Source organism: Monodelphis domestica, chromosome 5 (assembly GCF_027887165.1).
Source record: "Monodelphis domestica isolate mMonDom1 chromosome 5, mMonDom1.pri, whole genome shotgun sequence".
Classification (NCBI taxonomy): Eukaryota; Metazoa; Chordata; class Mammalia; order Didelphimorphia; family Didelphidae; genus Monodelphis; species Monodelphis domestica.
This window is the reverse complement of record NC_077231.1, coordinates 152,218,885-152,245,674: the sequence shown is the minus strand read 5'-3', so window position 1 is coordinate 152,245,674 and position 26,790 is coordinate 152,218,885. Positions and strand designations below refer to the sequence as shown.

General features: G+C 36.1%; 1 protein-coding gene and 1 long non-coding RNA gene across 3 annotated transcripts in view; one reads left to right on the top strand and one right to left on the bottom strand.

Annotated features, from left to right (window-relative positions):
- Window positions 1–11,277, bottom strand: part of LOC103093907 (uncharacterized) — a 44,799-nt gene extending 33,522 nt beyond the window's left edge. For both annotated transcript variants that reach the window (XR_001624912.2, XR_472837.3), the window contains exon 1: window positions 11,123–11,277. This is a non-coding gene — a long non-coding RNA (uncharacterized LOC103093907). The remainder of the gene's footprint in view (window positions 1–11,122) is intronic.
- GRM3 (glutamate metabotropic receptor 3) overlaps window positions 1–26,790 on the top strand; it is a 305,775-nt gene that overhangs the window by 188,498 nt on the left and 90,487 nt on the right. Inside the window, exon 3 of the mRNA XM_001364106.4 lies at window positions 17,713–18,568. Coding sequence (XP_001364143.1) covers window positions 17,713–18,568 — 856 coding nt within the window. The remainder of the gene's footprint in view (window positions 1–17,712; window positions 18,569–26,790) is intronic.

Here is a 26,790-nt window from a genome sequence, read left to right as displayed (position 1 = left end):
CTAGTTTTAGGCAAGGCCTCATTTTTCTTTCTATTTCCTATTGTTTTAACTTTCCACCTCAAATCAAAAAATAGGCCAAAGATCAAATTGTTGCTTTCCTTGATTACCTTTTTGAGACTTTGTGACTTTCTTTTCTATTGTAATGACTACTAGGGTGACAAAAATTACCTATATACCTTTACTCCCCTGACATTCCTCCCTTTCTAAAGGTTCCCCATTAGTGGAAACCATCATTTCTATGACTATAGACTTTTCAAATGTTCTAGACTATAATATCTCTGTAGATGAATTCTTTCAAAGACCTGAATATCCTATGGATAAATGTAGGAAGGAAGTGTGTATTATACAAGCTATGAATATCAACTAATGTAAAAATATACCTCTAGTTGTTAGTTTCATAACAAAGGATTTTTAAAAAACATTTACCTTTTTTTAAAATCTGTCCTAAAGTACCCATTACTGCCATTAAAACCAGCAGGTGAGAAGGAAAAGTAAGCAACAGCTTCAGTTTTTCATGGACTTGGGGCCTTGTTTCTTGTTAACTTCAGAAAAAAAAAGAATTTCCAAATGTCTGTTAGGCTTATTTTTGAGCCTATTACTGTTGATTTTCTGGTGGTTGTTGTTTGCTTTTGCTTTATTTTCATAAAAGACATTTTTCCTTGAACTATTCAGACTTGAGATCTGTCAGTGAAATCTTCTGAGTTTATTAGTTTAAGAGCTTTCAATGAGCTACCCTCTCTAGCCTCTGGAAAGTCTTTTCTGAGGCCTCTTTTTCTGAAATATCAATGAAAACTCAATAATTCTGCAGCTCTTGGAAAGGAGGAATGTGCCAAAGGGTTAAAAGTAGAATAAGACCTGACCACAAGACAATTGTCTTAGGAATCTTTTATGGCACAGCTCTTTGCTCTTCTTTTAGAGTTCCCTTTCTCTCAAATCCTTCAAAACCTCACCTCATTCCCTAACCTCACTCCTCCAGGTGATCTTTCCTTCCTGGATCACAACTCTCTAGAAGAAAGTCTATCTGATAACCCTGGGTGGGAAGATCTGATAACTGGGTGGGAAGATATTTTGCTACTACCAGGATCATAGTTTTTCTGGTGCCCAAGAAATGATACTAGTTGGTCTGGATAAGGCAGCCTCGGGGAGAAGTTGCCAAGAACTAGGAAAGAAAAAAGCCCTCCTTCAATTTTAAGTGTTAATCCAAATGGAGGTTCTTTTGCTAAAGGACAATGACCAGGCTTTTTAACACAAAAATATGACAGTGTGTAGTAAAAAGAATACTCTCAAGAACCAAACTATCCAGATTCTTCCCTTCCCTCCAACACATACAATTTCTACATATTCCACTGGCTTCCTAGTCAGTATTTTAATTGAGCATATTCTGGCCAAAGGAACTTGTGCAAAATTTAAGATGAGCTCCAGTCTACTCTAAATTTAAAGGGTAAATATAAAAAGCCTGATCTTTTTTTTTTAACAATATCAGAACGTATTCAACCACAAAACTGATGTTTTTCAAGTATGTCACACTGAGAGGCTATATAGTTATTCTTTGGGCTATGATATTGGTAAAACTTTTTTTCTCATACTGTTCTATTGGGATTATGTTCAGAGACCATTTTCAAGTCTCTTCAAAATTTCAGTTTTACTTCTAGAATGAATATTTTTAATCCCAAATAACATTTTCCAAATTAAATGCCCTTCTAATTTGCATTATACGACACTGAATGACTTCTTCCTTCTTCTAAAAATCCCAAATCATCACTCAGAGTATGAAGTTTTGCCTCCATTGGCAATAATAAAAAGAATATGCCATAGATTCTATCAATTCCCAAACACAGTGCCTATAACTCTTCCGCCAGTTAGTTTTTACATTGATAGAGTTCGGAGAAGTTTGAAGCAATATTCTTCATTGGTCCCTATCAGTTTCAAATTAAAATATTTTTCAAGTGTCAAATATTCTGGTATTTTCACAGATTTACAGAATCTTGGAATTCAAAGAAACCTTAAATCTTGAGTAGAACTTAGCTCTCCAAAAGCACAATGATTTGCCATAAAAAATTACCAATTGTTAATGACATCAAAAATTTATAATAATTACTGTTGCTGAAGATGAATTGCCAATTTGCATAATTTGTGTATGGGTCTAACTCTTAAATTCTGTGATTTTATGATTCTAGTATTATTATTTATTTTTATTTGATATTTTATTATCCCAATTACATGTAACAACAATTTGCAACACACATTTCCAAAGTTTAAGATCCACATTGTCTTCCTTCAATCCTTCCCTCCCCTTCCCAGAGTTGGTAAACAATTTGATCCATATTATACAGATATTATTTTCCAAAATGTACTTCCATATTAGTTATTGTTGTAAGACAATACTCTCATAACCCCAAAATCCCAGAATAAAAACACAAATAAACTTAAGTGGAAAATTGTATGCTTTGTTCTGCATTCCAATTCCAACAGTTCTGTCTCTGGCAGTGGATAGAATTATGTGTCATAAGTCCTTTAGAATTATCCTGGATCATTGTATTGCTAAGAGTAGCTAAGTCTTTCACAGATGATCATCATAAAATAATACTGCTATTGTGTTTAATTTTCTCTTTGTTCTGTTTATTACCCTCTGCATCATGATGTTCATGTAGGTCTTTCCAGCTTTTTCTAAAATCATCCTGCTTCTCATTTCTTATAGTGCAATAGTATTTAATCACCATTTTATGCCAAAATTTATTCAGCTATTCCCCAATTGATGGACATCCCATCAGTTTCCAATTCTTTGCCAATGCAAACAGAACCACTATAAATATTTTTGTACAAGTAGGTTCTTTTCCCCCTTTTCTATCTTTTTGTACTATAGGCCTAGTAGTGGTATTATAGCATCAAAGGGTAGGCACAGTTTTATAGCCTTTTGAGCATGTTTCCAAATTGCCTTCCAGAATGGTTGGATCAGTTCACAATTCCACCAGCAATGCATTAGTGTCCAAATTTTGCCAGACCCCCTCTAACATTTATCATTTTGCCTGTCATATTGGCCAACCTGAGAGGTGTGAGGCGGTGTCTCAGAGTTGTTTTAATTTGCATTCCTCTAATCAAAAGTGATTTAGAAGTTTTTTATATGATTTAAAATATTTTTTCTTATTCTGAAAACTGTTTATATTCTTTGACCATTTGTCAATTAGGCAATGACTTGTATTCTTATAAATTTACCTTAGTTCTCTATATATTTTAGATATGAGATCTTTATCAGTGAAATTTACTGTAAAGAACTTTTCCCAGCTTGTTATTATCCTTTTAATTTGGTTACATTGGATTTGTTAAAAAACAAACAAAAGAACCTTTTAAACTTAAGATAATCAAAACTATTCATTTTATAGCTCATAATGTTCTCTATCTCTTGTTTAGTCATAAATTCTTCCCTTATACATAGATCTGATGGGTAAACTATTCTATGTTCCCCTAATTTCCTTATGGTATCATTCAGTCTAGATTCTATTATTCCAAATATAGAGTCCTTTCTACAATATTCCCATCTCCATGCCTTTGTACTAACTGACCCTCATACTTGGAATGTGTTCCCCACTTACCTCTACCTTTTAGAATCCTTAATCTTTTTCAATACTCTTCAAGAGTTAGCTTCTAAATGAGGCTGTTCATTATTCTCCCATTTACTTATGCTCTTTTGCCCATGTTCAGCAAGCAATTTCATTTATCAATTTATAGATTCCTTTATAAATCCACTTCAATTCCTAAGATAAAATGCAAACTTTGAGGGATAAGGGACTATGTATTCCTCCTATTTTTGTTTCCCTAGTGTCCAGTACCTGGAACATAGTAGATGCTTACTAAACTCTTAGGGATTGATTGATTAATCCTTGATGGGCTTTACTTAAACACTTACCAGAATAGAGAACTCTCACAGAACAGATCATCCATTTCTGGACAGCTCTTACTGTTACAATGTTCTTCCTCATATTAAACCAAATCTATCTCCCAATAGCTGCCATCCTGGAATTGCCTAGGTAAAATATTTCATCACTCTATTATATAATAGATTATAAACATCTTGAAAATAAGGGTAGTTTTGTTTTGTCTTTGTATTCCTAGTGCCAAGCAAAGTACTAGTACTGGAGATACAAGGTTGTTCTTTATAATTTTATTATATTCCATTTCAATCTTTGTGTATGTGTGATTCCATCTTCATTGTTATAATAATTGGCTATATTGCTTCCCTGACTCTCCTTAGTTCACTTTGTGTCAGTTCATATAAGGATTCCTATATTGCTCTGTACTCTCCATGATGATCACCAGAAATATTCCATTACATTCATTTACCACAATTTGTGTAGCTACTCCCCAATTCATAGGCTTCTACTTTATTTCTAGTTCTTGCTTTAAAATTGCCAAAATAAATATCTTGTTATATATGGGGCCTTTCTTCTTGTCAATGCATCTCATTTTGATTGTAATAGCGTCTTTGTAAAGCTCAGTGCAGGTATTCTTCCATTTTAGAGATGAATGAAGTGAAGCTTGGAGAGATTTAGGCAAAACTAGAACTACTACCAGATATCCTAAGTCCTTGTCTCAGTGTGAACAGTACAATGTCCTTAGACTACTCTACTATTAATATAGACTAAGACTGCAATAGCTTTTTAGCTGCCACACCATATTAGAAGCACATATTAAGCTAGAGGATGAGTAAAGCCCCCAGGACTTTTTATATGAGCTGCTGTCAAACCAAGTTTCTCCTCTGTACTTAGATAATTGATTTTTCTAACCTACATGTAGAGCTTTATATTTTCTATCTTAAATTATGCCCTGTTGGTTGCAGTTCATCTTTCCTGCTCCTCAAGATCCCTTTCATTCTTGATTCAGTTATCCATTCTATTAGCTGTCCTGTACATACAAAAAGTTGACATGTCCTTTCTTTCATCCAAGTCATTGACTAAAATTTTGACCATAAAGAGTCCAGATTGGTATTGATCAATTAATCAATGATCTATGGGTATTATTGTTTAGCTAAAAATCCATACAAATGTATTGTATTTAAGTCTATAATTATCTACTGCATTATTTATTCATTCATTAATAAGGTTTGGGGTTCCTACTAAATACAAAGGACAGCTAAGAGGCACAGTAGAAAGAATGCCAGACCTTAAGTCAGGAAAACTCATCTTCATGAGCTCAGATCTGGACTCATACACTAGCCATGTGACCCTGAGCAATTCACTTAAACCTATTTGCCTCAGTTTCCTCATCTGTCAAATGAGCTAGAAAAGGAAATGAACTTTTCTAGGATAATTCTACTGTTCTATTTAGCAATGTCTCAGCACTATATATGCAGAGCTTTGTATGACTGCAGTTCCAGCAATAGACCAATTAGCCCACTTTGGGATCAATGAAGATGTCTATAAACCCCACTGTCCATAAACAAAACATATTTCCTGAGAGAGTCCATGAAAGAGACTTTGTGTCCAACACTTTTGCTGAAATCCAGTTACATTATATCTGTTATGTTCCAGAATAATAAATATCATCAAGAAGAAAAGTAGGATAGTTTAGCAGGATTGATTCTTAATGTATCTTTGCTCACTCTCATTAGTTCTTCTCTAAATGCTTACAAACTGTGTTTGAATTAGTGAATAATCATTTCTTAATCTATAGTTTCCAGATTTTAATTCCTCCTCCATTTTGAAATTCAATATGGAGACCAAGTAACTAAGTGGCACAGTAGATAGAATGTTTAGCTTGCAGTCAAGAAGACTTAAATTTAAATCCCTTCTCAGACACTTATTAGCTATGTGAGCTTAACCAAGTCATTTAACTTCTCTCAGTTTCCTTCAATGTAAAATGAGAGTTAGACTTGATAACCTTGATAATTTCTTCCAGTTCTAAATCTGTGACACTCTGATCATACAATTTTCTATGACTTATGTATGATCTACCACTAATCAACTAAACTATACTCTTGGCCAAGTGAATTCACTTCTGGGCCTCCATTTTCAGATCTTTAAGAGGAGATAGCCAATGAAGCCAGGGTAGGTGGCACAGTGAATGGAGCACTGGGCTTGGAATCAGAAAGACTTATCTTCATTAGCTCAAATTCTCCCCCAGACACTTACTAGCTGTGTGACCCTAGACAAGTCATTTAACCTAAATGTTTGCTTCAGTTTTCTCATCTGTAAAATGAGCTAGAGAAGGAAATGACAAACCACTCCAGTATCTGTGCCAAGAAAACCCCAAAAAGGGTCATGGAGTTGGATACAACTGAAATGACTAAATAACCACAAGGAGGACTTAATGATTTCTGTAATCACTTCATCTCTGAAATTTTATATTTCCTTAAAGATTAAGAACAGTTTCTACAAAATATATCTATAAATTCTTTAAGTATCAAGGAATTACGTTCATCTAGACGTGAAGAATCCATTTCAAGTGGCAGTACCCTTGGATTATCCCCATTTTTAAAATGTGGAAAGTTTTGTGCCCTCTTAAGATATTTTATAGTATCACACATTTAATTTTGGAAGAGTAAAGATACTTGTCCAAAGTCACATAAGTAGTAATCATAGTAGCAATATGATATTGTGAATACTGAACTAATCTCAAGACCAGACACACCTGGTTCAAATCCTGTCTCTGACATGAACTGGCCATGTGACCCCAAGCAAATCAATCTTTCAGTGTTCTAGGCTCTAGAACTCTGCGTTAAGGAGAAGATGCTAACTTTCATTCCTTTGTGAAATCATCAGACCTGTCCCTATCAATTAGATATTTAGATGATTAGTTAATACAAGAGTTCTTGAGTTTTTGGGTCATATACCCCTTTGGCAGTAACTATGAATCTGTGCTGAAAGCTATGAATCCCTTCTCAGAAGGGGGTTAATGAAAAGGTTTTCCAAAGAAAACCAATTATATTGAAATACATTGATCAGACTAATTTATTTCAGCTCACAGACTCCAGATTCAGAGCTTCAGACTTAAAGTTTGTGGACTTTTTTCTAAGTATTTCCCTCTTGATATATAATGCCACTTTATTCCCCAGCCTCTCCCTGGGGTCTGCTCCTTTTGAATAGATGACTTCAAACCATCACTATAGTTTCATCTTGAGCCTCATACCACCCAAGTCACACTGGTAACTGTGAGATTCCATTTACCTCTTCTCAGTGGTGCCACAATTACATTTTCACTCTCCAAATGTGATGTTTCTTCCTTTTTCTTGGGTTATAGTCATTCCTTTAAAATACATATACACTTCCAAGAGTGGTGATAGGCATCACTTGGCCCAAACTAACCTTCTTCAGTCTTACTGAAGCTCATTTTTCTTTCCCATTCCCTGTGGAGAGAACATTCTTTTCTTCCTAGTACTGACATCATTCTGTCCATAGCTCATTGTTTGCTAAGGTCTATCATGTTTGTAAATTGTTCCTGGCCATCTGAGACAGGCAGAGAAAGAGCAGCAGGAGTCTGAGTGCACAGAAAAGAAAGAAGGCATTTGCTTATTATATTTCTTCTGACTTCTGAAAATGACTTTGCATTGTACATCATACATGATGAGAGACAAGTATTATTTTCTTTAAGGCCATCTATACCTTCTCTCTCAGTATATTTCAGGGGGCATTCTCAGAATTCCTCTAGGGAAGGAGTTTTTAAGTTGGAGATCATGTGCAGCCAAGGGGTCCATGGATGGATTTCAGGGAGGTCTGAGAATTTTTTTCAATATTTAGTACCTATATTTCAGTAGAGTTGTCTTCCTTTGCAATTCTATATCATTTACGTTTTATTTTACGTATTTAAAAACAATATTTTGAGAAAGGGTCCATAGTCTTCAGTAGACTGACTAAGAGGTCCATGACACATGAAAAGGTTAAGACTCCCAAGGGAGTCCAAGTCCCCAAAGGAAATGGGATACAAAGAGACATAATAGTTTTCCAACTATCATCTAAGAATTCAATAATCAAATCAAGCTTAGGCACTGAGGAGATCCTTAAGAAATCATAAAGATAAATGAATCCCAAGTATTCTAATCATGTCTCAGTAATCAATTAAAAAGAAAGGTCTTACACAAAAGGGAAGTAATAGGTTTGTGCCACCTGAAAGAGGGAAGTAATAGGTTTATGCCACCTGAAATTTCTGTTCATTTTTATTGTTATTCATTCACTTTTCAGCAGTCTGATGCTCCATGATCCCATTTGGGGTTTTTTTTTGACAAAGATGCTAGAGTGGTTTGACATTTCTTTCTCCAGCTCATTTTACAGATGAGGAAACTGAGGCAAATAGGATTAAATTAATAATCCATTGTCCCACAGCTATAAATGTTATAGAGCAGATTTTAAAAAACCTATATTCTATTCAATTAGCAAACATTAATGACCTAGTCAGAATTCTCTACTGTTCTGATACTTCCTGGTATGGAGAACTGGATTCAGAGCCAATAAGACCCAAATTAAAATTTTGTTTCTTATATTTAATAATTATTCTATTCTATGGAAATCACATGACTACTCTGAAACTCCACTTTCTTGTCTTCAAAATGAAGATAAATTAGTACATGTAGCCCAGAGGGAGGTTATTCGGATCAAATAAAACAATGTATATAAATGTACGACTATATAAACATTAGCTGTGAAGAAAAAAGGCATAGCAGCTAAAAAATTGACTCCAAAGCTGGGTATACTTTACTTTGAATATTATCTTTCATATATACTAGTATTATGACCCTGGACAAGTCACTCAATCACTCAGTATTCTATGTAATCAACTGGTAAACATTTATTAAGTACTGTGGAAAGGAAACAAGCCTGACAGTTTGTGGGGGAAGGGGCCAACTGGGAGTGTCAGTTGGGTCTTATGATTAGCACTTGTTTACTGCCGGGGGTGGGACTTGCTTCCTGGTGTTGGAGGAGAGAGGAGCTTGTCAGCCCAGTCTGGTATGGTGTGCCTCTTCTTGGTTCAGCCTGAAGATTCAGGCCCAATCGCTTCTGAAGGTCAGATCTGTTCTTGTTTGCTTTCTGTCTACTGCTAAGATTCTAAAAAAGACAAAACTGGACTGATATAGAGTAGACAGGAGTGGGAGAACCCTCCGTCAACCTCTGGCCTGGCCTCATGTCTGAAGCTGAGAAAAAACTCCAATCCCAACTGGTTATTAAACTTTATATTATTTGAATTCGCAGTCAGATAAGTGGACTATTTTTTCTGGTCATAGAGGGAGCTGAACTTCAGTTCAGTCATTTTAGGACAAATAGTCCTTATCGGACCCCTGCTGCTTCCTCTCAGCAGGGGGCATCTCCCTCCTTAGCCTCTCCAAGCAATATTCTCTCACTCCCTTCTCTCTTCCATACCCTTCTACAAACCTCCCATTATCACCCATTTTTCCAATTCCCCATTTCCTTTCCCAATAAATATCACAGTACCTATATTATGCCAGGCTCTAGATGTATAAAAACAAGCAAAAGAGAGCCCCAGCCTTTAAGGAGATTCTTATTGACAACTCTCTAAAGGTTATACTTTGCCCAGAAGATACCAACCAGCAACAATAGTGGGAGTTTCATCATCTGAGTTTGTCTTAGATATGAAATCTTAGAGGTCTAGTCTCTCTCTGTGTGCCACAAATGTTAAGCACATACTAAGTGCCAAGCATTGGCCATTGGAAATACAAAGGCAATTTGAAATAATCTCTGCATTAAGAGAGCTTTTACTGTACTCCTTCATAAAATGAGGTAGGACCCCAGCAGAATTCAAGGCAATGCTTCACTAGATAATTAGTCTATATCCTTTCTCTTGTGGGCAACCTTAACCAGGGCCATCTCCCATCTTGACTTTTGTCTCACCACTGTGGACTTCAATTACTCTGGAAGAGAGAGCGAGGCTGGGGACTTTGTGCAACTCTGCTTCATTTAAATCCAATTCTTGCATAATTCAAGATATCACTCTGTAATGTCACTGGCCTTCTTCAAAAATGAAGGACAAACAGGGGCAGCTGGGTGGTTCTGTGAGTAGAAAACCAGGCTTAGAATTGGCAGGTCATAGGTTTGAATTTGACCTCAGACACTTCTTAGCTTGTGTGACACTGGACAAATCACTTAATCCCCATTGCCTAGTTATTATCATTCCTCTCCCTTGGAACCAATATTTAGTATTAATTCTAAGATCAAAAGGAAAGAAGGAAGGAAGGAAGGAAGGAAGGAAGGAAGGAAGGAAGGAAGGAAGGAAGGAAGGAAGGAAGGAAGGAAGGAAGGAAGGAAGGAAGGAAGGAAGGAAGGAAGGAAGGAAGGAAAGAGGGAGGGAAGGAAGGAAGGAAGGAAGGAAGGAAGGAAGGAAGGAAGGAAGGAAGGAAGGAAGGAAGGAAGGAAGGAAGAGAGAGAGAGAGAAAGAGAGGGAAGGAGGGAGGGAGGGAGGGAGGGAAGGAGGGAGGAAACAAAGGAGGAAGGAAAGGAGAGAGGGAGGGAAGAAGGAAGAGAAAGAAAGAGGGAGGGAGGGAGAGGGAGGGAGGGAGGAAAGGAAGGATGGAGGGAGGGGGAAGGGGGGAGGGAGGGAAGAAGGAAGGAAGGAAGGAAGGAAGGAAGGAAGGAAGGAAGGAAGAAAGAAAGAAAGAAAGAAAGAAAGAAAGAAAGAAAGAAAGAAAGAAAGAAAGAAAGAAAGAAAGAAAGAAAGAAAGAAAGAAAGAAAGAAAGAAAGAAAGAAAGAAAGAAAGAAAGAAAGAAAGAAAGAAAGAAAGAAAGAAAGAAAGAAAGAAAGAAAGAAAGAAAGAAAGAAAGAAAGAAAGAAAGAGAGAAAGAGAGAAAGAGAGAAAGAGAGAAAGAGAGGAAGAGAGGAAGAGAGGAAGAGAGGAAGAGAGGAAGAGAGGAAGGAAGGAAGGAAAAGAAAGGACAGAAGGAAGAAAGAGAAGGACAAACAACAACAGCTTTTATTAGTTAGCTGCGATGCACCTTAGTAGGATGAGATGATTCTGTAACTAACTATTCCTGGAGTTGTACTAGGCCTAAAAAAAGCAAGGGATCAGGAACACGGTAAGCCCCTGCCCTCCCAGTCCCCATGCGTCTTCATGAATACATTTCATCTGTTAGAAGACTGGGTAATCCGACTGAGCCCTGAGAAAGAAGCTGGGCTGTGCATTTACCTTATAGCAAGTGACAGGTGTCCAACTGTTCCATTTGTGTTTAGCTGACAGGTACCAGCACATGTAAAAGATATAGACCGTGTTTATAGAGGCTCAGGGCTCTTGTGAATGTTGGTTTTAGCAGCAGGGCAGATCTCCTAGCACATGCTGAGCTTGGGCTGAGTTGCTAGTTTCTTTTGCCAGATCAAATGATGATTAATCAGGAGTCAGATGTCAGCTGTTTGATGTTACTTATGCTCTCACTAACAGCTGCCTGTTTCAAACTGGGCCTCCTACGTGACAAATGCAAACCTGGAGCTGGCAATTTCAAGACGAAAAATTTCAAAGTGTTCAGAGAGTCCAGAAATAGCCATTGTGGTTTCTGATTAGAGTCAACTTTGGGCTTTATGTAATTTCTCTAAAACTGAAAAATGTACCAAGGACTTAACAAAAGATTTGAGATAGCCAAGGTCCAAAAGGAGAATTATCTGCTCATTACTTCTGTGTCTATTTTAACCACTTGCATGTACATGTATAGAAATAGTTCACTATTGGCATATAAAATTCTACTTGAGCATTGCTTTTCCCTATAATTTATGTTCTACCTTAAATTTCCTCAATGATGAGTAAATCCCAAGTCTGAAAGTTTGATTCAAAGAGGATTAAAACTCTTTTTGAAGAAGGCTATTTGTGAAAGATGTTTTTTTCTCACGAGGTTTTGAATACCTCCTTGTTCTGTCCTTAATCAGAAATGCCATACAAACAGCATTTGTGGGCTTCCTTTTCCATTAAGTGGGAGGGAATAAAAAAGCAGGAAAGGAAGAACACTTGGGGGGGGGGGGGGAAACTTAGACAAGCTTTTCAGGACTTTGAGAAAAGTTTGAGGCTAAAGTTTTTAGAGGGATAGAGAGAATTCCTGTTGATTTTTACCTAACCTAAATATCAGATGTCCATGTGGCTTGCCATTCTAAAATAAAACTTTTTAAGAGGATTCCTTTTTTAGCAAGAGAGGAGGAAGTGAGAAAGTGACTTCCCTGAGACTCTCTATTCACTGCAGCCAAGTGGTCCTAAAACTTTGTCTAATTCACTGAGAATTACTTGAATTCAAGAATAACCAAAAAGCATCAGAGCCACGGTATATATTGTATCAAGATGGTGAGTGACAATTTTTTAAAAACACCTCAAACTTAAAGATACAAAATGCCACAAACTTCATCAAACCCTAGCAAGACCTTTTTCTTTTCTTATTATTCTCTGAATATTACTAGGTTGGCCTTGAATAAAGTGCTACATGAGCTGTCATATGACAATGGAAAGATTGGGAACAATGACATTTGAGTTATGGGCTTATAGATTATTAGTGTTGGAAGGAATTTTTAGAGAATGTGACTCTGATACTTCTTGGCTGTGTGGTGACGGGCACTTATCCACTATGAAGCTTTGTTTCCTCATATATAAAATGAGAATATTAATAATAACTAACATATATACATCATTTTTATGTTTGCAAAGTGTTCTGAATTTATTATTTCATTTAATATTAATATAATAATAACAATATTAAGCATGAACTACTTGTTGATCATTAAGCATGTGATATCAACATTGAAATGAGAAAAGTGCTTTGTAAATATTATAGTGGGAAAAGTACTGACTTTGGTGTTTTTTTTTTAGTTTTTAGTTTGTTTGTTTTTAAAGACCTTACCTGATGTCTTAGAATCAGTACTAAGTATTGGTTCCAAGGCAGAAAAAAGGTGAGGGCTAGACAATTAGATTTGTGCAGTCATACAGCTAGGAAGTATCTGAGGTCACATTTGAACCCAAGTCCTCCCAACTATAAGCCTGGCTCTCTATCCACTGAGTCATCTAGCTGTCCCAAGAATACTGACTTTGAATTCAAATGACCTGGGTTTGAATCTTAACTCTACCCTTTCCTACCTCAATGGTCATGGCAAATAATTTCCATTCTCTTGGTCTCAAATTCCATCTTTGTTAAAATGACACTGAGGTGGCACATATCTGCTAGAATCCTTTATAGTAAGGTTTGGATAAAGCTGGTGGATCAATTGAAGTAGGGAGTTCTGAGCTCTAGTCAGATAAGCCAACTAGGTATTCACACAATATCCAATATCAATTGACATGCTTAAGAGAGGAGGGGATCATGAGGCTGCCTGACAAGAGATGAACCAGTTCAAGTCCTAAATCAAGCAGATCAGGGGCAAAGTCATTATGTAGAGGATAGGCAGCAACCCAACTGAATTCTCACAATATTCTCTTCCAAACAACTATAAAATAATACTTCAAATCAAACTTTGGAATGCCATAGCCAATGAAAGGCTGGGCTGAGGCAATTTTTCAGCTTGAGACAACTTGGGAGGTTGGCAGGATATATCTGTGACATAAAGATGGGTGTCATTTAAGATCTTGGGCACCATAGCAGCAGGCCCTGGAGATAATAGGAATAAGTGACTGTAGCAACAAAATTTGGGTGAGCTCTTGACCCAGAGATGGAAAAGAGACAGAAAAAGATTGCAGCTAACTCTTTGCTGGTTGATGCTGATTATCAATTCTGTTTCCTATAAGAAGTTCTGGGTCACAATCTTAGGACAGAGAGGAATACTATCCCTTATGTTACAGAAAAAAAGAAATCTGGTCACAGTTCTTTTTTTTAAACCCTTACCTTCCCTCTTGGAGTCAATACTGTGTATTGATTCAAAGGCAGAAGAGTGCTAAGGGCTAGGCAATGGGGGGTCAAGTGACTTGCCCAGGGTCACACAGCTGGAAGTGTCTGAGGACAGATTTGAACCTAGATCCTCCCATCTCTAGGTCTGGATCTCAATCTACTGAGCTACCCAGCTACCCCCCTGGTCAGAGTTCATAGGAAGAAAAAACACTAGCACATGAAGCTACAGATGAAGATAGACCCTTCCTGGGCAAAGACCAGAGTATAGACCAGAAGAGTAGAAAATGCATCTCTCCTCAGATGACAATCCCTTAGAAGCACCAAAAACTTGCATATCCCCAGAACTAATCCTGAAAACAGCAGGAAAAATAGCTTGACATTTGGGGAAATTGCTCATTATCCCTAGGTGAGCAGAGCCCAACTTTATAGTTCAAAGGCTAGAAAGATGCTATAAAAATGAGCAAACAGCAAAAAGAAAAAAAAAAACTTGTCCATAAAAATCTACTACTGTGGCAGGGAAAATCAAGACCCAAACTCAGAAGAAGAAGGAAAAAAAATTTAAAGCTACAGCCAAAACCTCCAAGAAAAATGCTGTTTGGATCCAAGGCCAGTAAGAATTCCTAGAAGAGTTAAAGAAAGAGATAAGAGTGGTAAAGGAAAGTTTGAGAAGAGAAATGAAGCTAATACAAGAAAGCCATGAAAAGGCAATTGCTAAGTTGGCAAAAAAAGGCAACAAAAATAATGGAAAAAATACCTTAGGAAAGGGAATTAGCCTAATGAAAAAAGAAACACAAAAATTCACTGACAAAAAGAGGTATTAAAAAAAAACAGAAATGGCCAAATGGTAAAGGAGGGACAAAAATTCATTGAAGGAAAGAATATAAAAAGAAGAATTAGCAAAGTGAAAAAGAGCTACAAAAGTTCACTGAAGAACATAATTCCTTAAAAATTGGAATCAGGCAAATAAATACTAATAATTCCATAAGAAATAAAAAATAATAAAACAATACAAAAGTATGAAAAATAGAAGAAAATGTGAAATAACTCATCATAAAAACAATTAACCCAGAAAATAAATTGAAGAAAGATAATTTAAGAATGATTGGACTACCTGATATCTAGACATCAGATTTCAAAAAATTAAAAAGGAAAATTGCCCCAATACCCTAGATACAAAGGGTAAAATAGTAATTGAAAGAATCCAGTAATCACCTCCCATAAGAGATCTCAAAATGAATTGTTACAAATAGGAAGATTACAGCCAAATTCCAGAGCTCCCATGTCAAAAACATTATAAGCAGCCAGAAAGAAACAATTCAAATATTATGGAGTCACAGTCATCACAAGATTTAGCAGCTTATTCATTAAAGAATCAGAGGGCTTGGAATATGAGATTCTGGAAGGCAGAGGAACTAGTATTATAGCAAAGAATAATCTACTCAACAAAACTAAGTATAATCCTTTGAAGGGTGGGGAAGAAATGGATACTTAATGAAATAGAGAACTTTCAAGTATTCCTTTTGAAAAAAACAGAGTTAAATAGTAAGTTCAAATAGACATTCAAAAAGAAGACTTAGAAGAAGCATAAAAAGGTAAACATGAAAGAGAAATCATGAGATGTTTAAACTGTAGAGTCCTATACTGGGAAGATGATGCTTTTACCTCCTAAGAATTTTATTATTATTAGGGAAGTTAGAAGGAAAAAATCATGAGAGTTGATTGTATTGGGATATCTCAAAAAAAAAAGTTAGAGAGTGGAATGCAACTGAAAGAAGAAAAGGAAAAGTAGAATGGAGAAAATTTTTTCTCGCATAAAACAGGCATACAAGGAAGAGCTTTGACAGTAGAAGAGAAATGGGAAAGCAAGGGTTGGTAATGCATGAACCTCACTCTCACTGGAAATAGTTCAAAGAAAGAAGAATACGTATATACATACAGGCTTAGTTGGGCATTGAAATCTATTTAACACAATAGGGGAATGGGAGGAGAAGGCAATGAAAGAGTTTGGGTGTGGGGTGATATAAAGGAAGGTAGATTAGGTGAGGCAATAGCCAGAATCAAAACAAATTTTTGAGGAGGAACAGGATAAAAAAGGTAGAGAGAAGGATAAACATAAGTAAAGAGGATGGAGGGAAATATACAGTAATCATCACTGTGGATGTAATTAGGATAAGCTTACCTATAAAATGGAAGCAGAAAGCAGAATGGTTTAAAAACTAGAATTCAATAATATCTGTTTCCAAGAGATACACTTAAAACAAACCCAAATAGAGTTAAAATAAAGTGATGGAACAGACTATATTATGCTTTGGCTGAAGGGAGGGAAAATGTGGGGGTTGTAATTGTGATCTCACACAAATCAAAAGCAAAAATATACCTAATTAAAAGAGATAATCAGTGAAACTATATTTTTATAAAAGGTACCGCAGACAATGAAAGAATTTCAAAATTTTCTAAACCAAGTTTATCTGATAAAGGGCTCATTTCTCCAGTATATAGGGAGCAGAGTCAAATTTATAAAAATAAAAGTCATTCCCAAGTTGATAAAAGGGTAAAATGTATGAACAGGCAGTTTTCAGAGGAAAACATCAAAGCTATTCATTGTCATATGGGGAAAAAAAGCTCTAAAGCATTGTTCATTAGAGAAATGCAAATTAAAACAACTCTGGAGTACCATCACTACCTATCAGAAATGACAAATGCTGGAGAGGTTGATGGAAACTCTTTTTAAATCATTATCTTCTTTCTTAGAATTGATCCTATTGATTCTAAGGCAGAAGAGCAGTAATGGTTAGACAATTAGAGTTAAGGGACTTCCCTCCATTCACACAACTAGGAAATATCTGAGACCAGATTTGAACCAGTTCTTCCCAACTCCAAGCCTGGTGCTCTATTTAGTATGCTACCTTGCTATCCCTACTAATAATCACTTGGTGGAGTTATGAACTAGTCAATTCATTCTGGAGCACAATTTGGAATTTTGTCAGAAAGGCCATAAAACTGTGTGTATATATACCCTTTCATACAGTAAAATCACTATTAAGTCTATACCCCAAAAATATCAAAAGAAAAGGACATATATGTACAAAAACATTTGTAGTAGTTGTGGTAGTAAAGAATTGGAAAGTGAAGAGATGTTCATTATTTAGGGAATGGCTGAATAAGTTGTGGCATATGATTGTAGAGTACAATTATTATATAAAAAATGACAAGGGAGGTTTCAGGGGGAAAAAAACATGGGAAGATCTATATGAACTGATGAAAAGTGAATTGAGAAGAACCAGATTATTGTTCATGTTAATATCAATGTTATAATGATGATCAACTGTAAAAGATTTAGCTACTGATCAATAAAATGATCCAAGACAGTTCCAATGGACTCCTGATTGGGGGGAGGGGGGAGCTCTCTCCAGAGAGAGAACTTGAACTCTTAGTAAAAACTGAAGTTTAATTTTCTAACTTTATTTTTGTTGCTTTTTTATGATATGGCTAATATGAAAGAATGTTTTGCATGATTCCATATGCATAATTGGTATTATTTTGTTTACCTTTTCAGTGAGTGAGGGAGGAGTAGAAGGGAGGGAAAGAATTTGGAATTCAAAATGTATAGAGAAAAGTGTTAAAAATAATTTTTTTAAGAAATGGAGGAGGTAAGGTTTATATGCCAACCATAGATCCAACATAGGTGCATGAGTGGCACTAGACTTCCAACATGATTGAAACAGAAAGACTCAGGTTTATCTTCAAAAAATCATAACTGATTATTTTTCAAACAAAATAAAATAAATAAAATGAGCAAATTAGATTAAATGATCTGTAAGATTTATCCCACATCAAAATTCAGAATTAAAGATCTATAGATGTATGAGATATATTTGTTTTCATTAATATTGTTATTTTTATTATCATTATTATTTCATATAAACAGGTGGCAAATCTGCTAAGGCTCTTCCAGATCCCCCAGATAAGCTACGCATCTACCAGTGCCAAATTGAGTGACAAGTCACGTTATGATTACTTCGCCAGAACTGTGCCCCCAGACTTTTACCAGGCCAAGGCCATGGCTGAGATCTTGCGTTTCTTTAACTGGACTTATGTGTCAACTGTGGCTTCAGAAGGTGACTATGGTGAAACAGGAATTGAAGCCTTCGAGCAGGAGGCACGTCTTCGCAACATCTGCATCGCCACCTCCGAGAAGGTAGGCAGATCCAACATTCGAAAGTCCTATGACAGTGTCATCCGTGAGCTGCTCCAAAAGCCTAATGCTCGCGTGGTCGTGCTCTTCATGCGAAGTGATGACTCCCGGGAGCTGATTGCTGCTGCAAGCCGCTTCAATGCTTCCTTTACATGGATCGCCAGTGATGGCTGGGGTGCCCAGGAGAGTATTGTCAAGGGCAATGAGCACGTAGCCTATGGAGCCATCACCTTGGAACTGGCTTCCCATCCCATCCGCGAGTTTGACCGGTATTTCCAGAGCCTCAGTCCTTACAACAACCATCGGAACCCCTGGTTTAGAGACTTCTGGGAACAGAAATTCCAGTGCAGCCTACAGGGTAAAAGGTCTCACCGGAGGACCTGTGACAAGCATCTAGCAATTGACAGCTCCAATTATGAGCAGGAGTCCAAGATCATGTTTGTGGTGAATGCCGTGTATGCCATGGCCCATGCTCTACACAAGATGCAGAGGACCCTCTGCCCAAACACCACCAAACTCTGTGAAGCCATGAAGATTCTAGATGGGAAAAAGCTATACACAGATTACTTGCTCAAAATTAATTTCACAGGTAAACTTTAATACTTCCTTTTTAATATAACTGCCTAGGGATGTTTTAGGTGGGGTTCTTGAACTAGGATCTATTAACTGTTTTAAAATTAACTATTTCAATATAATTATTTACTCTCTAATCCTGTATATTTTATTTGGCTCATTTAAAAACTTTATTCTGGGAAGGGATCCATGGGTTTTACCAGACTGCCAAATGGGTCCATAATACAGTAAGAGATGAGTCCACATTTTGGCTACTGATGCATGATTAATATCCCTGCATTATCAAAGCCTCATATAGTTCTTGGTACAGTATCCCATTAGAAAGCCAAGCCTTTAACAGATGGCCCAAAGAGAGCTTTTGGTATGGCTCTTTGTTGTTTCTATTCATTGCCAAGGGAATAGCTTGATGCAAACACTACGTAATAATCAAAGATTCCATGATGGGAGAATTTATAGCTTCATGAGTGTGGGATATGTTATCTTTGGTTCTCTCTTGGGTGCTGGTATCAGGATATTACAGGTGTGATATGGGACATTTAATACCTGTTGACCACTCCAAATTATTTCTGAGTAATGTGCAAGCAGAAAACACTGACATTTCTTAAGGAAAGTTTGAGCCAGAGAATGTATTGAGATGAGGCTTTGTTTCTGTTTCTAGCAATCTCTCTTTTTTAAACCCTTACCTTCCATATTGGAATCAATACTGTGTATAGTTTCCAAGGCAGAAGAGTGGTAAGGGCTAGGCAATGGGGATCAAGTGACTTGCCCAGGGTCACACAGCTGGGAAGTATCTGAGGTCATATTTGAAAACGCATCCTCCCATCTCTAGGAATGGCTCTCAATCCACTGAGCCACCCAGGTTCCCCCTCTGGCAATCTTGAATAAGTGAAACATGAAGGCAGATCAAAGCCATTCAAATGTTGTTCATACATACAAAGTCTCAAGGTGGCATTTGCTTATGAGGAATTTATTTCTAAAGATGGTGATGCAAGCTTTTAGCATATTCTCTAAGAGGAAAAAAAAAAACCCAAGACTCCTTATTCTACTTCAGTATCCATGCCAAAGGTGCCTCCTTTGAAGACTGAAACTCAAATCCTAGTCATTTAAAAGATATGATTGCTGCTCACAAAAGGCCAAAAATATTGCAGTCATCAAATAATGTCATTATCCTGAAATGCAAATCATTTCCCATGCCATTGGAATGCCATATTAGCTGGTAGAGTTTGGATAAATTACTTCCCACTCAAAGACATAGAAAGTCATGCTCTCAGATCAGTGAGAAAGCAGAAGTAATAGTTATCTTTCATACAGCAAGGGCTCAAGCATCCAGGCACCAATTCAGTGTTGCACTATAAAACCAAGGTGCGCCTGAGAGCTACAAGGCCAGTGTTGGAACAGACAAGTCAGTCTTGCTTATAGACCATATGGGACCTCAAAGAACATCTAATTCAACCCATCATTTCACAGATGAGGAAATTAGGGCCCAAAGAGGTCAGGTGATTTCCCCAGATTCACACAAGTAGTAAGCATCAATTGTGGGATTTGAACTCAGGTCCTGCAACTACAGTTTCACCACTATTTTTATGATAGCATTTCAAACCCCCTTATTATACATGTAAACTTGAAAGATTACTTTGCTGTGCTATCATTGCAGTGACTTTACCATAAAAACATCATAGAACTTTTTTTTAAAGGACACAGTGGAATTAAATGGCTAAAGGCATCTAGGAACTATAGTGGATAGAATGCTAGATCTAAAGTAAGAAAGAAATGAGTTCCAGTCTGGTTTCAGATACTTGCTAGCTCTATGGCTCTGGGCATGTCACAAGCTCATGTGGCTTGAGTTTCTTCTTCTGTAAAATGAAGGTGGCACAGTGGATAGAGTACCAGGCCTCAAGTCAGGAAGACCAGAGTACAAATCTGACCTCAGACACTTAGCTCTGTGTCCCTGGTCAAATCCCTTCACCCTGTTTGCCTCAGTTTCCTCATTTATAAAATGAACTAGAGAAGGGAATGGCAAACCACTCCAGTATCTTCACCAAGAAAAGTCCAAATAGAATCATGAAGAGACAGACATAACTTAAGCAACTAAGCAACAACAAGCCTAGGGTGGTTGTGAGGATCAAATAAGAAGATATTTGTAAATAGCTTTGCAAATTTTAAGCACTATATAAATGTTAGTTATTATTATTAATATTATTGTTTAAATGACTTCAGATTAATTTCCCAGGAACATAAGAAACTAGAACAGACTCTAATTTAGAAGAGGAAATAGAGTATCCCTGAATATTCTTAGATTGTTCTAAACAAACATTTTCCTGTGCTCACTGTATCTTATTCACGTACACATGCTAGTTCTAAAAATATGTGTCATCTTCTCATTCCCTCTATATTTTTCATTCATTTTAGGTCATTTGATAATTCCTCCTAATTTATTCCCCCTTTCTTCCTTTCCTTCCTTTTCCCATTCCTTCCTGTTCTCTATTCTCTGGTGCTTTTGAAATAGGTCTAACATTTTGCATGTTCCCTATTCACCATGGGTCTCCACTGGCAAAGTCAAATCAAGAAATAATACCTTCATCTGGACAACAAAGCCAAATGTTGTTCCATTAGCCTTTATGATGTCATTAGGGACATCAGTTTTATAATTTGGGCTAGCTACAGAAATCTGATTCCAATGTCTTGCTTTACTGTGTCCATTTTCATGTGAAACCCTGTTAGTCACTACTCCTTTCTGCAAAGATTTAGCACAAGAGGAAACAAGTTAAAAACAATAAAAGGGAAAGAAAAGGATTTAGAATTGTTAGTGTATTTTCTTTTTTTAACTTAAAAAATTTTATTCAATTAATTAATTTGGAATATTTTTCCATGGTTACATGATTCACGTTCTTTCTCTCCCCTCCTGCCATCCCCTTCTTGTAGCCAACAAGCAATTCCATTTGGTTTTACATGTGTAATTGATCAAGACCTATTTCCATATTATTAATATTTGCCTTAGGGTAATTGTTTAGAGTCTACATCATATCCCCATTGACCCACATGATCAAGCAATTGTTTTTCATCTGTATTTCTACTCACACAGTTCTTTCTCTGGATGTGGATAGTATTCTTTCTCATAAGTCTCTCAGAATTGTCCTGGATCATTGCATTGCTGCTAGTAGAGAAGTTCATTACATTTGATTGTGCCACAGTGTATCTGTCTCTGTGTATAAGGTTCTCCTGGTTCTGCTCCTTTCACTCTGCATCAGCTCCTGGAGATCATTCCAGTTCACATGGAATTCCTCCAGTTGATTATTTCTTTTAGTGCACTAGTATTCTATCACCAACAGATACAACAATTTGTCTAGCCATTCCCCAGTTGAAGGTCATCCCCTCATTTTCCAATTTTTTGCCACCACAAAGAGTACAGCTATGAATATTCTTATACATGTCTTTTTCCTTATTATCTCTTTGGGGAACAAACCCAGCAGTGCTATGGCTGGATCAAAGGGCAGACAGTCTTTTATCGCCCTTTGGGCATAGTTCCAAATTGCCTTCCAGAATGGCTAGATCAATTCACAACTCCAGCAGCAATGCATTAATGTCCCAACTTTGTTGCCTCCAACATTTATTACTTTTTTTTGCTGTCATGTTAGCCAATCTGCTAGGTGTGGGGTGGTACCTAAGAGTTGTTTTGATTTGCATTTCTCTAATTATAAGAGATTTAAAACACTTTTTTCATATGATTATTGATAGTTTGATTTCTTTATCTGAAAATTAGCTGTTCATGTCCCTTGCCCACTTATCAATTGGAGAATGGCTTACTTTTTTGTACAATTAATTTAGCTCCTTATAAATTTGAGTAATTAGACTTTTGTCAGAGGTTTTTGTTATAATAATTTTTCTCCATTTGTTGCTTCTCCTCTTATTTTGATTTTATTGCTTTTGTTTATACATTTTTTATTTTAATGTAATCAAAATTATTTATTTTATATTTTATAATCTTTTCTAACTCCTGCTGGGCCTTAAAATCTTTCCTTTCCCAAAGATCTGACAGGAAAACTATCCTATGTGCACCTAATTTACTTAGTTTTCTTCTTTATATTCAAGTCATTCACCCATTCTGAATTTATCTTCGGGGAGGGTAAATCTAATCTCTCTATTCTGTTTTCCAATTTTTCTAGCAGTTTTGTCAAGTGATGGATTTTTGTCCCAAAAGCTGGGCTCTTTGGGTTTATCATACACTGTCTTGCTGAGATCATTTATCCCAAGTCTATCTTTTGTCTCTTAACCACTACCATACTGTTTTGATGACCACAGCTTTATAGTACAGTTTAAGAATTGGTACTGCTAGGTCACCCTCCTTCACATTTTTTTCATTATTTTCCTTTATATTCTTAATCTTTCATTCTTCCAAATAAACTTTGTTATAGTTTTTTTTTCTAATTCAGTAAAAAGTTTCTTGGTAGTTTGAGAGATATGGCACTAAATAAGTAAATTAAATTGGGTAGGATTGTCATTCTTATTGTGTTAGCTTGTCCTAACCATGAGCAATTAATGTTTTTCCAATTGCTTAGATCTTATTTTAATTGTGTGGAAAGTGTTTTGTAGTAGTGTTCATATAGTTCCTGTGTTTGTCTTGACAGATAGATTCCTAAGTATTTTTTATTGTCTAGGGTGATTTTAAATAGAATTCCTCTTTCTACCTCTTGCTGCTGGGATGTATTGGAAATATGTAGAAATACTGATGATTTATGTTGGTTTATTTTGTATGCTACAACTTTGCTAAAGTTATTGATTATATAGTGGGAATATTTTCTAAGTGATAAAGGTTAAATTATGAGATGAATTCCTAAGGGATTATGTGGAAATTGCTAAACATATAAATATCTTTAAAAGTCAGGATAAAATATGACCAAGCACACAATGGAAGAAAAAAAGAGAGAGTAAAAGAATAGAAAAAGAATAAAAATCTGAGTTGGTTGAGTTTGCAAGAAAGAAGATATGTGATAGAATTTTTGTGAAATATGCTTTGGTTTGCTTGATGGTGTAAAAAGATGTAAAAATGGTATTAAAAATTGCATACAATTATGCAAATGTATTTCATCATTTCACAATTATAGAATTTCCACAAGAGTGTAAAATTCTCAGATATCAAGAATGTGCTAGTCAACCTGAAGCCAGGAAAAATGGACTCAGTACGATGCTACACACACAGTAGACACTCAGAAAATGGTTGCTAAAACATATTGGGGGGGGAGAATTCATTAAATCATACATTTGACTTGTTAACACTGAAACATTTTTTGACCCTCAGAAAAATCTGTAATGTTACAGCTGATCAATATGGCAGTGCTTTATTGTTGTTTTGTCTTATGTTTTTGTCTGTTTTTGTTGATCAGTCAACAAACATTTATTATGAACGTATGTGCCAAGCACTGTGTCCAAGCAGATTTTTTTCACTTAAAATGTTTTACTTTTTCTGTCAAAAAAAAAGTCCTCCTCTTACTTCCACTAACCACTTCCTTCACTTGGAAAGCCCAAAAAACAAAATTCCTTTTACAAGTCTGTGTACTTAAGCAAAACAGATTCTCAGATTGTCCATGAGCTCTCCCAAACTATAACTCCATCTTCACTCAAGTTCATCATCTTTATATCTAATTGTGGGTAGCATTTCATTATGAATCCTATGGAATTATTGTTGGTCTTTGCACGATCAGAGTTCCAAAGTCTTTCACAGATGTTTGTCTTTACAGTATTTTTGGTATTGTAGAAATTGTGCATGAAAAACACTAATAAAAAAAACCAGAACTTTCATAAAATGAATCCTTTGTCTCATGAAAGAATATCCATATATGGCAAACTTCCTAGTTAAACATAAAATGTTATTCAGGTGTTAGAATTCAATCTGTGTAAAGTTATATATATATATATATATATATATGTATATATATATATATATATATGCATATATATTTTTTCAGGAACAATCAGTTACATAAATGAAAATACAGTTGCATTTCCTGATTTCTTTCAAACTTCTAGTTACCTCAGAGATACTCCTCACAATTATGCACCATCACTGCATCTGAGCACAACTTCTTTTATCATCCCAGTATTCTGGGTATCCATGCCTCTGTAATGCCTACATTCCAAGGTTTTCCATGTCAAATAATTGGATGGACAAGATCTAGCCATAGATTGGAAAACTCACAAACCAAATATATTTTCAGAATGATTTTACTCTTTAGCTGTAGCCAATGAATCCCACCTCTCCCAACTGCACTGGGAATGTTTAACCTATCAAAAATTGAAAATAGAGTAGAATCGGAATCTTAACATTCATTATTTCAGTATCCAACAAAGCTTTGGGATTTAAGAGAAAGGAAAAAAAATGTTTTCATAACCACCAAACTTGGCCCCAAAGATGAGGTAAGCCAATGTACTTCTCTCTCTTCTCCAGAGAGGTGAATATAAATTGCATATACTGCCAGACTCAAGTGATGTGTTCCTTAGTTTGACAGTATCTTTTCTTCATTTTTATTCTTCTATATTCTTCATTATTAGAGATGTCTCTCGAGGTAGGAGAAAGAAAAGGGATATATCTAGAAATGAAGGTGATATGAAAATAAAATATGTCAATGAAAAATAAATAACAGCCATCAAAGTTTAAAAATAAATATTGAGGGGGCAGCTAGGTGGCTCAGTGGATTGAGAGCCAGACCTGGAGATGTGATGTTTTGGGTTCAAATCTTATCTCATACACTTCCTAGCTGTGTGATTCTGGACAAGTCACTTAATCCCCATTGCCTAGTCTTTATTGCTCTTCTGCTTTAGAACCAATATACAGTATTGATTCTAAGATAGAAGTTAAGGGTTTAAAAAAATAAAAATAAAAATATTGAATTTAAATTGTCTTCTGTTTATGTTTATGAAAATTCTTTTTTAAATCCATAGAATTCATCATCCCATGGCAAATCTTTTAACTAACCAAAGCAATTGAGCAATAGGGTAAATACATTTGGCTATTAGATGTTGAACTAATTATATAGTGCTAGTGCCATTCTGTATTTTAATCAAAATATCCCCTCATCCCCATTTGCTATATTGCACAGCATTCCTTGAAGTAAACTAGCATTAGGCTTCTGCATCTCTAATTATCTAATCAGGCAATACTGGGTATTAAAGCTATTTATGTCTTATCTATCTAAATAGCAAACTCAATGAATGTATGGCTAGGGCTTAACTTTTTGTCCTCCCTCCTACCCATTTCCTCAATACCTAGGCTAAAGCTTGGCACATAGTATGTATTTAGCAGAGGCTGGTAGATAGCACAGGGGGTAAAGTGCCAGGCTTATAAACAGAGAGACTGATATTTCTGAGTTCAAATCTAGCCTCAGACACTAGCTACATGACCCTGGGCAAATCATTAATCCCCTTTCCTTCAATTTCCTCATCTCTAAAGTGAGCTGAAGAAGGCAATGGCTAGCCACTCCAGGATCCTTACCAAGAAGACTCCAAATGGAGTTACAAGGAGTCAGATGCAACTGAAAAGACTAAACAACAGCAAATGTTTACTGAATGGATGAATAAACTAAATAAATAGAATAAAGAAGTAAGATGGTACATAAGGGATAAAGGACTAGAGCAGGAATCTGGAAGCAGTCAGTTTAACTCCCAACTTTAACTTCCTTATCTTTAAAATGAGATAGTAACTATCTCCCTGGGCTCTTAAGAGGCTCAAATGAGGTAAAATACTTTAAAGTAGCATGTAAATGTTCATTATTATTATTGCTAGTTTTTATAGCACTTTAAAGCTTTCAAAAATGATGTTATCTCATTTTGTCTGGACAACCACCCTAGAGGTAGGTGCTGTGAATGGTAGTTTTTTTAGTAGAGGAAGCTGAAGTAGACAGAAGTTAAGTGACTTGTCTAGAGTCACACAGCTAGTAAGTGTGAGACTACATTTTAATTTAGGTCTTCCTGACCCCACTTCTGGCACTCTCTCTATTGTAACACTAAGCTGCCTTACAGCATAGACTCAACACCATGGAAAGGGCCTTAAAACCCACCTAGTCTAATCCCTGTATTTTACAGATAAGAATTGAGAGTGTTACTTTTAATATTCCCATTTTACAGGTAGAAAAATGAATTGTTATATGAACATCTCAAGATGTCACAACCAGAAAATATAATTTTGTTGTCATTTAGTCATTTTAGTAGTGTCTAAATCTTCACAGTCCAATTTGGAGTTTTCTT